Source organism: Anomaloglossus baeobatrachus, chromosome 10 (assembly GCF_048569485.1).
Source record: "Anomaloglossus baeobatrachus isolate aAnoBae1 chromosome 10, aAnoBae1.hap1, whole genome shotgun sequence".
NCBI classification, from domain to species: Eukaryota; Metazoa; Chordata; class Amphibia; order Anura; family Aromobatidae; genus Anomaloglossus; species Anomaloglossus baeobatrachus.
Window position 1 is genome coordinate 67164773 of NC_134362.1, and position 15613 is coordinate 67180385.

Genomic DNA, 15613 nt, shown 5'->3' on the forward strand with positions numbered 1-15613 from the left:
TATCGCGCTCGGCATCGCTACCATCGGCTAGCGATGTCGCAGCGTGCAAAGTACCCCTACAACTATAAGAGATTGAAGAGGAAAGCAAGAGCAGGAAGGCAGTACAGAAAAACAGTGGTAAACTCCACAACCGCACCAAGCAAAAAGCACCACTAAACACAACTTTAACCAAAGAATCTGGGACACCACACCTCACAGACCAACACAGTATAAACTATAACTGACATGGATAGTTAAAAAGGGAAACAGATGGAAATCCAAACATATATGAATGGCCACTCAGTATAATATTGCAGAAAAAGAGAAAACAAACTGAGTTTCTTTGTCGCTCCATTGGGAGACCCAATTGTCTGGGTCTCCCAATTGGAGCTAGAAGAAAAGGAATTTACGGTAAGTAAACAAAATTCCCTTCTTTAAAGGGCCATGCATAATAAAAGACATAAACGCACCCAGTATTATGTGCAGTTATTTATTAATATAGCAAAGTTATATAAATAGGGGCACTGTCATGAAAAATGCAAACATAAAATAAATGACAGTGATATGGATACAAAGAATCAGAGGTGTCCCATACTAGGACCTCAACAGCATCATAATGTATAAATAGTAATGGTTCCAACATTACAGAATGTAATATATAATCCAGACAGTCAGACTGAGAAAGTTGGAGCAATTGCTGGACACTGCCCCCCTAGGAAGCATCTTTGCGAAATGCGTCGGGGCTTCCCCCCTCTGCTACTTGGACCTTTGATACGGCGATTATATTGGCACTCTAATATGGGTAAGTAATTGCTCCAACTTTAAATACTGGATACTGATAGCTGTATGTATACATGCCCTAGTGGGCTGTTCTCAGTCTGACTGTCTGGATTATATATTACATTCTGTAATGTTGGAACCATTACTATTTATACATTATGATGCCTAGTATGGGACACCTCTGATTCTTTGTATCCATATCACTGTCATTTATTTTATGTTTGCATTTTTCATGACAGTGCCCCTATTTGTATAACTTTGCTATATTAATAAATAATTGCATATAATACTGGGTGCGTTTATGTCTTTTATTATGCATGGCCCTTTAAAACTCATTTTTTTTTCTATAACTGGCATGGGTAGAAGGATTCCAACAGTATAAATAGGAGGGGAGCAGATGTGATAGGCCTCCCCCACAACATGTGACCAAAGGAGCCAGGAGACTAGCAGAGATTAAGGCGGGCTTTGCACGTTGCGACATCGCAAGCCGATGCTGCGATGTCGCACGCGATAGTCCCCGCCCCCGTCGCAGGTACGATATCTTGTGATAGCTGGTGTAGCGAAAACTATCGCTACGCCAGCTTCACATGCACTCACCTGCCCTGCGACTGTCGCTCTGGCCGGCGACCCGCCTCCTTCCTAAGGGGGAGGGTCGTGCTGTGTCATAGCGACGTCACACGGCAGGCGGCCAATAGCGGCGGAGGGGCGGAGATGAGCAGGATGTAAACATCCCGCCCACCTCCTTCCTTCCGTATAGCCGCCGGCGGCAGGTAAGGAGATGGTCCTCCCTCCAGCGGCTTCATACACAGCGATGTGTGCAGCCGCAGGAAAGAGCAACAACATCGCACCTGTCGTGGCACCGGCATTATGGAAATGTCGGTGAATGCAACGATGATACGATAACGACGTTTTCTTCATCGTTCCTTATGGGAGACCCAGACCATGGGATGTATAGCTTCTGACTCCGGAGGACACACAAAGTACTACACTAAAAAGTGTAGCTCCTCCCTCCGAGCATAAACACCCCCTGTATGACCAAATCTAGCCAGTTCAATGCTTTGTGTTCAGGAGGTCACACATGCATTTTCATCTGATTTTTGATTTTAAAGAGTTGGAAGAAAAGCGGGTCCAAGCTGGACCCCCGGCATGTCCCTTCTCACCCCACTGTGTCGGCGGTGCTGTTAAGGTTGATTTCAAGGCTGGAGCCTTTACATGCCATGCTCCTTCACCATCCCTCGGGCTCTGGCTTGAAGTGGAAGCCAGCACGGTTCTCACTGCTTTGCAGGAGACCGGTCTCCATCCGCAGCCCTCTCAGGACCCTGCCGGACGGAGCACTCCTCCCTCAGGGACCTGGCCCTGCGTCTCTCAAGCTAAGTATTGAGACGTTATTGTCAGGGGGTCCCTTGCATTTTTTATTGTTGGGGAGAGTGTGTTAGTTATTTTGGTGACATTTCCGGCCGGTTCTCTGGGTTTCCCCTGAGAACCGCGCCGAGGGTGCCTGCTCGCCGGCCGCACTGTAAAATTTAGTCCCCGGCTTCAGCTGCGGCCTACTTTCGGTTTCACTGCCCCTGCATGTCAGTCAGGCAGAGGGACAGTGCGGGGCCGCCCACCGGCCGTTCAGCAGAGGGGAGGACACTCCTCTCTGAGGAGATGTTTCCCTCCCCTGTATATCCCCTTGGCCCTCCGGTTCCCGCTTTTGGACTAGGCCCCGCCCCCCCTCCTCACTCCGGCGCCATTTTATCAGCGTTCTCACACTGATCGGCGCTGGCTGCTGCATCTCTGCAACCTGTCTGGGGGTCTGAGTTGTGGGATCCGGAGGGCACACAAATCGGTCTGGTAAGCCACAACCTCTGGTTGTGGACTTTATTATACACTCTCTGGGGGTCATTCTGAAGGAGTGTGTTCTTACTGCAGAGTCCCCACCTCAGCAGCATGTCTCACACTATAGGAGCAAGGCTGCAAGGCTGTACTCAATATGCACTGAATGTAAGCTCGTACTGCTGAACCGAGCACATATCCTCATTGTGATGCCTGCTCTAACATGGTGGTGCCTCAGCCTGGAGTCTCCCCAGTGGTCCCTCAGGCTGCTCCGGCCCCGGTGGCTGAACCCCCGGCTTGGGTAGAATTGTTTACTAAGTCTATCTCCCAGTCCTTTGCTGACTCCATGGGAGAGCTGTCCCGGACTCTGCTGAGCATGCATCAGCCCCCTTCACAGGGTGCCTCTGCTGCTTCGGCTCGCTCTCCAGAGCTCACAGAGGATTCTTCATCTGCTCCCAGACCCCGTCCTCCTAAAAGGAAACGCAGGGACCCCTCTCCTTCCTCGTCCCGCGGCTCCGATTCACGAGCCGATTCGCAGGATGAGGAGGATGTCTTTACTGGGGGCTCGGACGCTACCTCTATGTGCCCCATTCATCTGACTGAGGGGGATGCAGATGTTAGTGATTTGATTGCGTCCATTAATACTGTTCTGGACCTCAATCTGCCAGTATCAGAGGAGCAACCCTCTCTGGCAGAAAAGCACCAGTTTACTTTGCCTAAGAGACCAAGGAGTGTGTTCTTTAACCACTCCAGTTTTCAGACCACTGTGTCCAAGCCCAGAGCCTGTCCTGACAAACGCTTTCCTAAGCGTGGTTCTGATGACCGTTTTCCTTTTCCACCAGAGGTGGTCAAGGAGTGGGCTCTCTCACCAAAGGTGGACCCTCCGGTGTCTAGACTCTCAGCCCGGACAGTTGTATCTGTGGCTGATGGCACCTCACTCAAGGATCCCACTGACCGCCAGGTTGACCTCCTGGCCAAGTCTGTCTATGAGGCGACAGGGGCCTCGTTCTCCCCATCTTTTGCAGCAGTGTGGGCTCTCAAAGCCATCTCTGCTTCTCTGGAGGAGATGCATACCCTCACTAGGGACTCTATGCCTGAATTGGTTGCTTTAACTTCCCAGGCTTCAGCCTTTTCAGCCTATGCCATGTCTGCCATGCTGGAGGCCTCTCACCGCACTGCGGTGGCCTCCGCCAATTCCCTCGCTATCCGCAGGATCTTGTGGCTTCGTGAGTGGAAGGCGGATGCTTCCTCAAAGAAGTACCTTGCTGGGCTCCCATTTGCTGGGTCCAGGCTGTTCTGTGAACAGCTGGATGAAATTATTAAGGAGGCTACTGGCGGGAAGAGTTACTTCCTTGCCACAGACTAAAGCCAGGAAACCTGTCCAGGGCAGGAACCAGTCGAGGTTTCGTTCCTTTCGTTCCTCTAACTGGTCATCCTCTAAGCCCTCGGCCTCGTCCACTAACTCGGCCAAGGACCAGAAGCCCACCTGGCGCAAGAAGCCGCGTCCACAAGGGTCCGCAGGAGCTGCTGCCACCAAGGCAGCCTCCTCTTAACTATCTGGCCGAGCCAGCAACGTCCTTGGTCGGTGGCAGGCTCTCCCACTTTGGCGACGTGTGGTTTCAACACGTCTCCGACCAGTGGGTGCGGGATATCATCTCCCACGGCTACAGGATAGAGTTCTCTTCCAGCCCGCCAAACAGATTTTTTCTGTCAACTCCCCCCTGCTCCAAGGCCGCCGCCTTCTCTCAGGCCGTGGCATCCTTGCAGGCCAACGGAGTAATTGTGCCAGTTCCCGCCAGGGAACGGTTCAGAGGTTTCTATTCAAATCTCTTCCTAGTCCCCAAAAAGGACGGTTCCTTCCGGCCCATCCTGGATCTCAAGCTTCTCAACAAGCATGTTCAGGTGCGGCATTTTCGCATGGAGTCTCTGCGATCAGTCATTGCCTCAATGACCCAAGGAGATTTCCTGGCATCCATCGACATCAGAGATGCCTATCTGCATGTGCCAATTGCAGTTTCACACCAGCGTTGGCTACGTTTTGCAATTGGAGAGGAACATTTCCAATTCGTGGCTCTCCCCTTCGGGTTAGCCACGGCCCCTCGAGTATTCACCAAGGTCATGGCAGCAGTGGTTGCGGTCCTGCACCTCCAGGGGTTGGCAGTAATTCCTTACCTGGACGACCTTCTTGTCAAGGCTTCATCCATTGCAGACTGTCAGCGGAGTGTCTCGCTCACTCTCACCACTCTTGTTCAATTCGGGTGGCTTGTCAATCTGCCCAAGTCCACTCTGACCCCGACCCAAAAACTCACGTACCTAGGGATGCAATTCGAAACTCTGCCGGCACTTGTCAAGCTGCCCTTAGTCAAACAGCAGTCCCTCCATCTGGCGGTGCGCTCTCAGTTGAGGCCCCGCCGTCACTCCATCAGGCACCTTATGCAGGTGCTGGGTCAGATGGTGGCGTCAATGGAAGCGGTTCCCTTTGCCCAGTTCCATCTGCGTCCTCTGCAGCTGGACATTCTCCGCTGTTGGGACAAGCGGATTTCTTCCTTGCACAGGTTGGTGGCTTTGTCGCCACAAGCCAGGAGCTCTCTTCAGTGGTGGCTTCGGCCTCTCTCTCTGTCTCAGGGACGCTCCTTTCTGACCCCGTCCTGGGTGATCCTCACCACGGATGCCAGTCTTTCCGGCTGGGGAGCAGTATTTCTCCACCACCGAGCACAGGGCATTTGGACTCCGTCCGAATCAGTCCTCTCGATCAATGTGCTGGAAATCAGAGCTGTGCTCCTAGCTCTCGTAGCCTTTCACCACCTGTTGGCGGGCAAGCACATTCGAGTCCAGTCAGACAACGCGACAGCAGTTGCCTACATCAATCACCAGGGCGGGACTCGCAGCCGCCTGGCAATGTTGGAGGTTCAACGCATCCTGCAGTGGACGGAGGACTCCAAGTCCACCATATCCGCAGTCCATATCCCAGGCGTGGAAAACTGGGAGGCAGATTATCTCAGCCGTCAAACCGTGCACAGCGGCGAGTGGGCTCTGCATCAGGCAGTGTTCCGGTCGATCTGCCGCAAGTGGGGCACTCCGGAAGTGGATGTAATGGCATCCCGGCACAACAACAAGGTCCCGGTTTACGTGGCTCGCTCCCACGATCCTCAGGCATTTGCAGCGGACGCGCTGGTTCAGAATTGGTCCCAGTTTCGTCTGGCTTACGTGTTTCCCCCTCTAGCTCTCTTGCCCAGAGTCCTGCGCAAGATCAGAATGGAGGGCCGTCGGGTCATACTCATCGCCCCAGACTGGCCCAGGCGAGCTTGGTACCCAGACCTGCTCCGTCTGTCCGTAGAGGTGCCGTGGCGTCTCCCGGACCGCCCAGACCTTCTCTCTCAAGGTCCGTTTTTCCGCCAGAATTCTGCGGCTCTCAGATTGACGGCGTGGCTCTTGAGTCCTGGATCCTGACGGCTTCCGGCATTCCTCCCGAAGTCATCTCCACTATGACTCAGGCTTGGAAGTCTTCCTCGGCAAAAATTTACCACAGGACTTGGAGAATTTTCCTGTCCTGGTGTCGTTCTTCCGGCCATGCTCCTTGTCCTTTTTCCTTGCCAACCATCCTGTCCTTTCTACAGTCCGGTCTACAGCTAGGACTATCCCTCAATTCTCTTAAGGGACAGGTCTCGGCTCTGTCAGTGTTCTTTCAGCGGCGTATCGCCCGACTGGCTCAGGTGCGTACCTTCATGCAGGGCGCATCTCACATCATTCCACCTTACCGGCGGCCTTTGGATCCCTGGGACCTTAATCTGGTCCTCACGGCCTTACAGAAACCCCCCTTTGAGCCTCTTAGGGAAGTTTCTTTGTTTCGACTTTCACAGAAAGTCGTCTTTCTGGTGGCCATAACTTCTCTCAGGAGAGTCTCTGATTTGGCCGCGCTCTCTTCGGAGTCACCTTTTTTGTTTTTTCACCAAGACAAGGTAGTTCTCCGTCCGACTCTGGACTTTCTTCCTAAGGTGGTGTCTCCTTTCCACCTTAACCAGGACATTTCATTGCCTTCCCTTTGTCCGGCCCCTGTTCATCGCCTTGAGAAAGCGTTGCATACTTTAGATCTGGTGCGGGCGCTCCGGATCTATGTGTCACGCACCGCCGCTCTTAGGCGGTGCACCTCTCTTTTTGTGCTGACCACAGGTCAGCGCAAGGGTCTCTCGGCTTCTAAACCGACCCTAGCTCGTTGGATTAGGTCGGCCATATCCGATGCCTACCAGAGTACTCAGATGCCTCCCCCGCCGGGGATCAAGGCACACTCGACCAGAGCTGTCGGTGCCTCTTGGGCTTTCAGGCACCAGGCTATGGCTCAGCAGGTCTGTCAGGCTGCCACTTGGTCTAGTCTGCACACCTTTTCAAAGCACTACCAAGTGCATGCTCATGCTTCGGCAGATGCGAGCTTAGGCAGACGCCTCCTTCAGGCGGCTGTCGCCCATTTGTGAAGTTAGGTTTTGCCTACTTCTCAGTTTTCTGTTTATTTCCCACCCATGGACTGCTTTGAGACGTCCCATGGTCTGGGTCTCCCATAAGGAATGATGAAGAAAAAGAGAATTTTGTTTACTTACCGTAAATTCTTTTTCTTATAGTTCTGACATGGGAGACCCAGCACCCTCCCTGTTGCCTGTTGGCAGTTTTCTTGTTCCGTGTGTTTTCACCGGCTGTTGTTGTAGTCAGAGGTTCCGGTTGTTCCGGGTTTTGCTCTGTCTCTACTTGTGGGTGGATGTCCTCCTTCAGCTTTTGCACTAAACTGGCTAGATTTGGTCATCCAGGGGGTGTATATGCTCGGAGGGAGGAGCTACACTTTTTAGTGTAGTACTTTGTGTGTCCTCCGGAGGCAGAAGCTATACACCCCATGGTCTGGGTCTCCCATGTCGGAACTATAAGAAAAAGAATTTAGGGGAGTAAACAAAATTCTCTTTTTTGCGCTCGTTCATCGTATCATCTAGCATTTACACAGTACGATGTCGAAAGTGATGCCGGATGTGTCCCTTTCGATTTGACCCCACCGACATCGCATGTGCGATGTCGCAACGTGCAAAGCCGCCCTAACTCTTGCTAGCCTGCCTATGAATCAGCACACAGCAGGTCGATGCCCGAATCTGCCTGTGTTGATCTGATTGGAGTGTCAGAATCTGTAGCCTGAACAGAGTCCAATGACGCCATGAGAGTTCGCGAAGTTTGTGCAAAACTCTGTGTGACATCTAGTCTTATTAGCCAAGTGGGCATGGTCCTCAGAAAACTCTATAGAAGAGTTCAAGATCATATCCACTTGAATAATAACACTAAATTTATTTACAAGGAAAAGTCGCTGTATTCCAGGAACAGAGAGTCTCAGGAACCAAAGAAAACAACACTGGATTCAGGGGAGCAGCGACTTTTATACCAGGTGGTCCCTAGTTTCGCTGCCAGGAGTTTTACTCTTCTGTATCTGTATTGTAGTGGCGCCTTTCTCTCCCAGGGATGAAGTTTGAAATTGTGGATTCTCCGTTTTTATCTTTATATACAGGTAAGATAATGTACGATCTGTTACCACACAATGTATCTTCAGCTTAGGATATTCCTCAATAAGCTGTTCTCTTCCAGATGAGTCCTCTTATAAAATGAACGAGGTCTCCCACATCCCACAAACGATGTCCGGTGTCATCGACCATCGCCTAACCAGAGAGGAACCCACGGTCGATATCTTGAGACAAGATCCTCGAGACACTTTTTATATGAGTAAGCACATGAATAATGAGATCTGTGGGCAGGTAATGGTAGATCGAAATCTGGGAAATCGTTTTACTTCATAGATTCATAATAATTTCCAGGGACAGACCCAATGAGGAAATCTAAGAAACAATGCTTATGAATTATTTCATGGCAAAAGGAAGTCTTTATCAGGAGAGCTGAGAGGTCCCCAAAGCTGGCCAGTTCTTACTATTATTTTATTCTTGCTTCTCCCCTTAGTATATTGTATGGTTATTTTTTTTGTTTGATTGTTTTAAATCTGCCATACAGTTCCGGAGATATGGACTTTTTTTATATTTAATGCTAGTTTTTCTAGCCTTAACCAAGAGGGTATGGCTCACAATAATAATGCAGAACAGCTAAAAGCACGCCCCCGAGGATCCTGTGAGCCACGCCCCTTTGATAAAAAAAAGCCTTATATCTTTGGAACTGTAAGGCCAATTTAACCAAAAAAAGAAAAAAAATGACCATACGGAATACTAAAAAGAGTAATAGTATCAACACAATAGAAAAAAAACTGGCCACTTTGAACCAAGGGACCTTCTAAAGGAGATTTCTCAGCTCTTCTGATAAAGACTTGCATTCCCCATGACATAATTTGTAATCATCGTTTATTAGAATTTGTCATTATGTCAAGTTCTCTGTAGGGGCCACATTGGACATTGAAAACTTAGGATTCCAATGGTTTGGGTAGGCTTGAAGTAAAATGAAAAGGGGTTGTATCCCTTTTTATATGGACACAGCTGCATAGCATTTGTCTGCCACCGCTGGTCCAGGACAGCTGAGAGCACAGAGCTCCCCTCTGTCATTTCTGTGCACCCTAATAGTATATATGGACGAGGCCTTATATTCAGTCCAAATGCTATATGTCAAAAAAATTCAAATTGCACTCGGACCAATGTTACTCAATGAGGCTGTGCAGAGGACCGATTTTTTATTTATTTATTTTTTTCTTCACGCAAATTCGTTTTGTGAAAAATATCACAGCATGCACAATTTGCCTATGTGAATCTGTTGGCACTCGCCCATTCAGGTCTATGGGTCCGTGAAAAAGATCAGACTGCATTCAGATGACATCGGAGTGCAATTCGTTTTTCATAGACTGACAGAATGTAGAAAGTAGAGAAACTTTCCTTTTTTCCTACTCTCCACCTCCAAGAAAAACAGACCTTACTCTGATCAGAGTCTGATTAGCATTGGTAAGAGAAGGAATCCGCTCCAAACTAGGCACTGTCCAATCAAAAGTCTACAAGGAATGCTTCAGAAATACAAACGCCTCAACACACCGTGCGTAGACTAGGAGGATTCACACTATAGACTTTTCATTCTAGACTGGACAACCCCCTTTAAGCAGCTTCCACTTGAAAAACTTTGTCATGCTTGAACATCTCAAAAAAGACTCCATGTGAACATGGCCTTAAAGGGAACCTGTCACGTCCAATATGTACCCAGAACCACAAGCAGTTCTGGGTGCATATTTCTAATCCGTACCTAACTGTCCCAGCATCTCGTATGATAGATAAAGAGATCTTTAGAAAAAGTATTTCTAAATATCCTTTATGATATGCTAATGAGCGCAGGGCGTTATATCCTTCGACTAGTCCGCCCACAGGGATTTACTATCATGCTATTCAATGCCCATTGGCCAGCGTCATCAGCAGTGATGTACACACCTGTGTACGTTGTCACCGCCTCAGACGCCAGGTTTAGTGTCAGTGCACATGATCATAAGTGACTGCACTACCGATCATGTGCACTATGAAGCTGGGTGTACCCGTCCCGGCTTCAGAGAGGTCTAGTGCACATGACCGGAAATGCAGGGGACTTCTGATCATGCGCACTGAGCCTAAACGCGGCGTTATCAGTGGTGACAATGGACACAGGTACGTGCGTCACCGCTGGTGACGCTGCATTGAATAGCATGTTAGCACACCCCTGTGAGTGTGCTCACATACTAAGAGGGCAGCTAGTTGGGGGAAATAACGCCCTTGCAACTAGTCCCTGCACTCATTAGCATATATTATAAAGGATGTTTAGATATTATTTTTCTAAAGATCTCTTTATCTATTCTACTAGATGCAGGGATTAGCAATATGTACCCAGAACGGCTCGTGGCTCTGGGTGCATATTGCACCTAACCGGTTCCCTTTAAGGTATGTCCACACAACGTATTTTTCAGGTGGATGAACCCCCAGAGTTTTTCAAAAGGAGGACTCTTCAGGAATCACTGATGTCTTTTTGTTTTCTCTCTTCTGAAGTCTCCTTAAGCATTTTTTCTTTGTCACTTTTTTATTGGGGGTTTTTTTGAGCATTTTCTAACAATTCTCGGGGTGTCTTTTATACTTGTGTTTTCCGGTCATTTGTTTTCTTCGATTCAGTAATAAAGAATATTATTATTATTATTATTATTATAATAACAGACTCGCACTCCTACAATCTATTCTAAACTATTATGCCCAACTAATCCACCTGTCCCCCCGCTACTCCCCGACCTCTCCTCTCTGCCAATCCCTTCACTGGCTTCCCATTGCTCATTGACTCCAGTTCAAAACACTAACCATGACCTACAAAGCCATCTACAACCTGTCTACTCCCTACATCGGTGACCTAGTCTCCTGGTACTTACCTGCACGTAACCTCAGATGCTCAAAAGATCTCCTTCTCTACTCCCCTCTCATCTCCTCTTCCCACCATCACATCCAAGATTTCTCCCATGCCTCCCCCATACTCTGGAATGCTCTGCCACAACAATCAGCCTTACGCCTACCTTGACAAGCTTCAAAAGGAACCTGAAGACCCACCTCTTCTGACAAGGCTGCAACCTACCGTAATCCTCAGCCCACTATAGCACCACACTACCAACTCTATCCTCACCTACTGTATCCTCACCCATCCCTTGTAGACTGTGAGCCCTCGCGGGCAGGGTCTTCTCTCCTACTGTACCGGTCTGTTTATGATTATTGTACTTGTCCCTACTATGTGTACCTCTTTCAAATGTAAAGCGCCATGGAATAAGTGGCGCTATAATAATAATGATAAAACTATTTATTAATTATTATTATTATCAGTGGACCCACCTGAAAAAGCCGTTGTGTGCACATACACTAATTATGCAGCAGACGTCAGTGTGGAACATAACCCCATGATTTCTCCACAGCCCCCATGATTGAACAATCTAAGGTGGAGAACGTGCTGGTCCCCTGTGCGTACAACCCTACTTATGTGGTGAAGGATTTTCCCATTGCCCGTTACCAGGGCCTGCAGTTTGTAAGTAACGACTGGATGTCTTTCATGTCTCAGCGCTCTCTTCCACCTCCCATCACCTTTAATTACTGTTTATTCCTTATTTTTTAGGTTTACCTTACCTTCGTCTACCCTAATGACTTCACACGTCTTACCCACATGGAAACAGAAAACAAATGCTTCTACCGGGAATCCCCAGTATACTTGGAGAAGTGAGTCCTTTGTGGCTCGCACCGGCCGTCTCTTGGCTGTGATACCCTACATGCATTTTCTCCTGCTTTCCTTGAAATGGCTGTTGTCTCCAAGCCACAGCCTCGCTTCCTTAAAATTCACACTGATTCTTGTCACGCAAATAAGACAACCTTTCATGTTGTGTTTTCTTCCCTAAGGTTCGGATTCTATAAGTACATGAAGATGGATGACGACGATTCCCCCCAAATGCCATTCCTCTTCTTCAATCGCCAGCGTACGTACAGAGCGTCTTACTGTTATAGATAGTCCCCGGCGTAAGAGAAATGGATGACTCATGTCTTTTTCTATTATTGTGCCACTGTTGTAAGACATTTATAGCTGAAGAGCGTCAGATCTTGACACTGAGGTTATTGTTATATATTAGGTGATTTTGTCATCCACTGAAGCACTTTAAGTATGGACATCGGAAAGATCTTTTTAAAGGGCCCCTGAAAGATGATTATGAATGACACAGACATCCAGACCGTTGCTTCCATATTCCATAGTATTCCGTTTCTTCCATATAAAGTTCCTTTCTGGACAGTTCATCTAACATGTACCGCGTAATTCTCTACATACATGTCTGACTGGCCTGTCAATCAGCAGTGTAAATGCTGCCGTGGTCCTGAATCTGGTGCTGTTTTCCCTTTTGTTCCTGCACCTGTTTGTTCCTGAGATATAGCCCTCTCTTCCCTGTCTACAGTGTGTCCACCCATATCCTGTCCACTGCCATTAACTTGAGAACGGCGGCAGCTATAGGCATAGAAGTGGCATCTAGGTATAGTAAAGTAGCCATGTGCTACGCAATGAAACCACCTATAGCGCCACCTGGTGGAAAACAACGGAGTTAGAATTTTTATCTTGAAAACGGAACGAGATAGAGAAAAAAAGTGAATTTAAAAATTGTAGGGCATCATCAATTCAAGACGAATCGACACCTTGCATACAGAAATGCTATGATATGAAACCCATGCCCCCCACCCCCAAACATTGAATGCTGGTCACGCATATGGCGCTCATTTAACTTTGATGCTCAAAGTGGCCCCCGTCAGCTGCAGTACACATCTGGACTCTGCACAGCATACTGTATCTGGCTGCACGTTGTGCAATATGGTAGGTGACACGTTTGCACAAGCCTCTGTGATACGTCGTCGTAGGTCCTGCAATGTTGGTGGAGGGGTCACATACACCTGCTGTTTGATGTGACCTCACAGAAAGAAGTCCAATGGAGTCAGGTCAGGTGAGCGTGGAGGCCACTCCACGCAGCCACCATACCCAATGACTTGTAGGAAGGTCTCCATGAGGTATCGCTTCACGTCTGCAGCCTTGTGAGTTTTACACATTCTAATCATAGCATTTCTGTATGCAAGGGGTCGATTTGTATTGAATTGATGATGCCCTACAACTTTGTAATTCACTTTTTCTTTGTCGCTCCTAATTGGGAGACCCAGACAATTGGGTGTATAGCTACTGCCTCCGGAGGCCACACAAAGCATTACACTTAAAAGTGTAAGGCCCCTCCCCTTCTGCCTATACACCCCCCGTGGGATCACGGGCTCCTCAGTTTTCAAGCTTTGTGCGAAGGAGGCTGACATCCACGCATAGCTCCACTGTTTAGTCAGCAGCAGCTGCTGACTATGTCGGATGGAAGAAAAGAGGACCCATACTAGGGTCCCCAGCATGCTCCCTTCTCACCCCACTTTTGTCGGTGGTGTTTGTTAAGGTTGAGGTGCCCATTGCGGATACGGAGGCTGGAGCCCACATGCTGCATCCTTCCCCATCCCCCTTAGGGCTCTGGGCGAAGTGGGATTTTACCGGTCTCCAGGCACATGGGACCGTGCTCCATCCACAGCCCCTAGGAATCTGCTGGATATGGAGCGGAGTATCGTCAGGGACAGGCCCTGCTACGTCAAGGTACTCTGTGTCCCCGTACAGACCGCGCGCACACTGCAGCATTGCTGGGTGTGTTAGTGCGCCGGGGACAACAGCGCTGCGCGCTTGTGCCACACTACCACAGCTTGCTGAGGGAGTTATTGTGTTGGAAACTGCCGCGCCGGCCGCTGCTGGCAGTTTACACTGCGGCGCGGCTGGGATTTGTGGTGCGCCGGGGACTTCCGCGCTGGCCGTGCATATTTGACGGCCGCGCTTATTACTAGAGTCCCCGGCTTTTGCGGCCTAGTTTCGTTTCGTTCCCGCCCCCAGGCCTGCCAGTCAGGGGAAGGGCGGGACGCTGTACAGAACGTCAGCGATGAGGGCTGGAGTCTGCTTTACATACTCCAGCCCTCACATTGAGCACAGTGGGACGCCAGTTTCCCGCACTTTGTCTGAGGCACGCCCACGGTCCGCCCCTCTTCACAGAACGCCGGCAGCCATTCCTGTGTGCAGTCTGAGCTGGAGAGGGGAGACAAGTTCTGGGAGACCCAGGCACGGGATTCTGGCGACCACACACCCGCTTTTAGCGGGCGGTAAGCGGCACCTCGGTGCTGACCCCAACTAGTGCCGAAGTGTACAATTGTATTTTTATGCTTGCATGCTATACATTGCACTAAACGGTCGCTGGTGATTCTTGGCTATATACCCTCCTAGATTGCTCAGACAGCATGTCGTCCGCAAAAAACAAGGGTGCCAAGGCACAGGCTTTCTATGCTGCTTGTACCGCATGTGAGGCTATTCTACCGGCAGGTTCCACTGACCCCCATTGTGTGCAGTGCTCGGCCCCTGTGCCACTTGCTCGGCCGGGGCCACTGCTGGAGGTGACCCAGGGAGAACCACCTGTGAATACTGTCCAGGTGACGGGGACAGAGTTTGCAGTTTTTGCTGATAGATTGTCTGTGACTATGACTAAAATTCTAGAAACTTTGCAGTCTAGACCAGTAACTCAGACCATGGGCACTGTTGAATCATTGCTCCCTGGTCCCCCTCAGTTGGAACAGCTCCGGGCTCCGGGGGTGTCCCATGCATCCCAGGGTGACGGCTCTGACACGGACGACAGTCCCAGACAGCCTAAGCGAGCTCGCTATGAGCGGCCCTCGACTTCATCACACTGGTCAGGGTCCCAGCAGGAGGACTCTCTGTATGATGAGGCGGAGGTAGCTGATCAGGATTCTGATCCTGAGACCGCTCTCAATTTGGATACACCTGATGGTGACGCCATAGTGAATGATCTTTTCTTCAGCGCTCTATTGGGAGACCCAGACGATTGGGGTATAGCTACTGCCCTCTGGAGGCCACACAAAGCACTACATTAAAAGTGCAAGGCCCCTCCCCCTCTGGCTATACCCCCCCCGTGGTATCACGGGTTCTCCAGTTTTAGCTTTGTGTGCGAAGGAGGTCAGACATTCCATGCATAGCTCCACAGATTTTAGTCAGCAGTAGCTGCTGACTATTTCGGATGGAAGAAAAGAGGACACATATAGTGTCCCCAGCATGCTCCCTTCTCACCCCTGGATGGTGTTGTAAGGTTGAGGTACCTATTGCTGGTACAGGGCTGGAGCCTGACATGCTGTTTTCCTTCCACATCCCCTGGTAGGGCTCTGTGGAAGTGGGATCCTGCCGGCCTCTCAGCTCTGACGCCGGGCTCCATCCACAGACCCATTAGAACCTGATGGAGACGGAGCAGGAGTACGATCAGGGACAGGCCCTGCATCATACAGGTACTCTGTGTCCCCGGCAGACACAGACACACTCCGGGCTGGCTGGGTGTTGTAGTGCGCCGGGGACCGCAACGTTGGAGTTAGTGTCCCTACAGATTACTGGGGGATTTTTTGTGTATGGGAACGCAGCGCCGACCCCCTCTGGACCGGGC

At 49.8% G+C, this 15613-nt stretch overlaps 1 protein-coding gene across 3 annotated transcripts in view; it reads left to right on the forward strand.

The window, feature by feature from the left end:
• Positions 1-15613, forward strand: part of B4GALNT4 (beta-1,4-N-acetyl-galactosaminyltransferase 4) — a 184274-nt gene that overhangs the window by 88812 nt on the left and 79849 nt on the right. For all 3 annotated transcript variants that reach the window (XM_075326956.1, XM_075326958.1, XM_075326957.1), the window contains exons 10-14: positions 8044-8110; positions 8188-8322; positions 11492-11601; positions 11689-11789; positions 11967-12043. In XM_075326956.1, coding sequence (XP_075183071.1) covers positions 8044-8110; positions 8188-8322; positions 11492-11601; positions 11689-11789; positions 11967-12043 — 490 coding nt within the window. The remainder of the gene's footprint in view (positions 1-8043; positions 8111-8187; positions 8323-11491; positions 11602-11688; positions 11790-11966; positions 12044-15613) is intronic.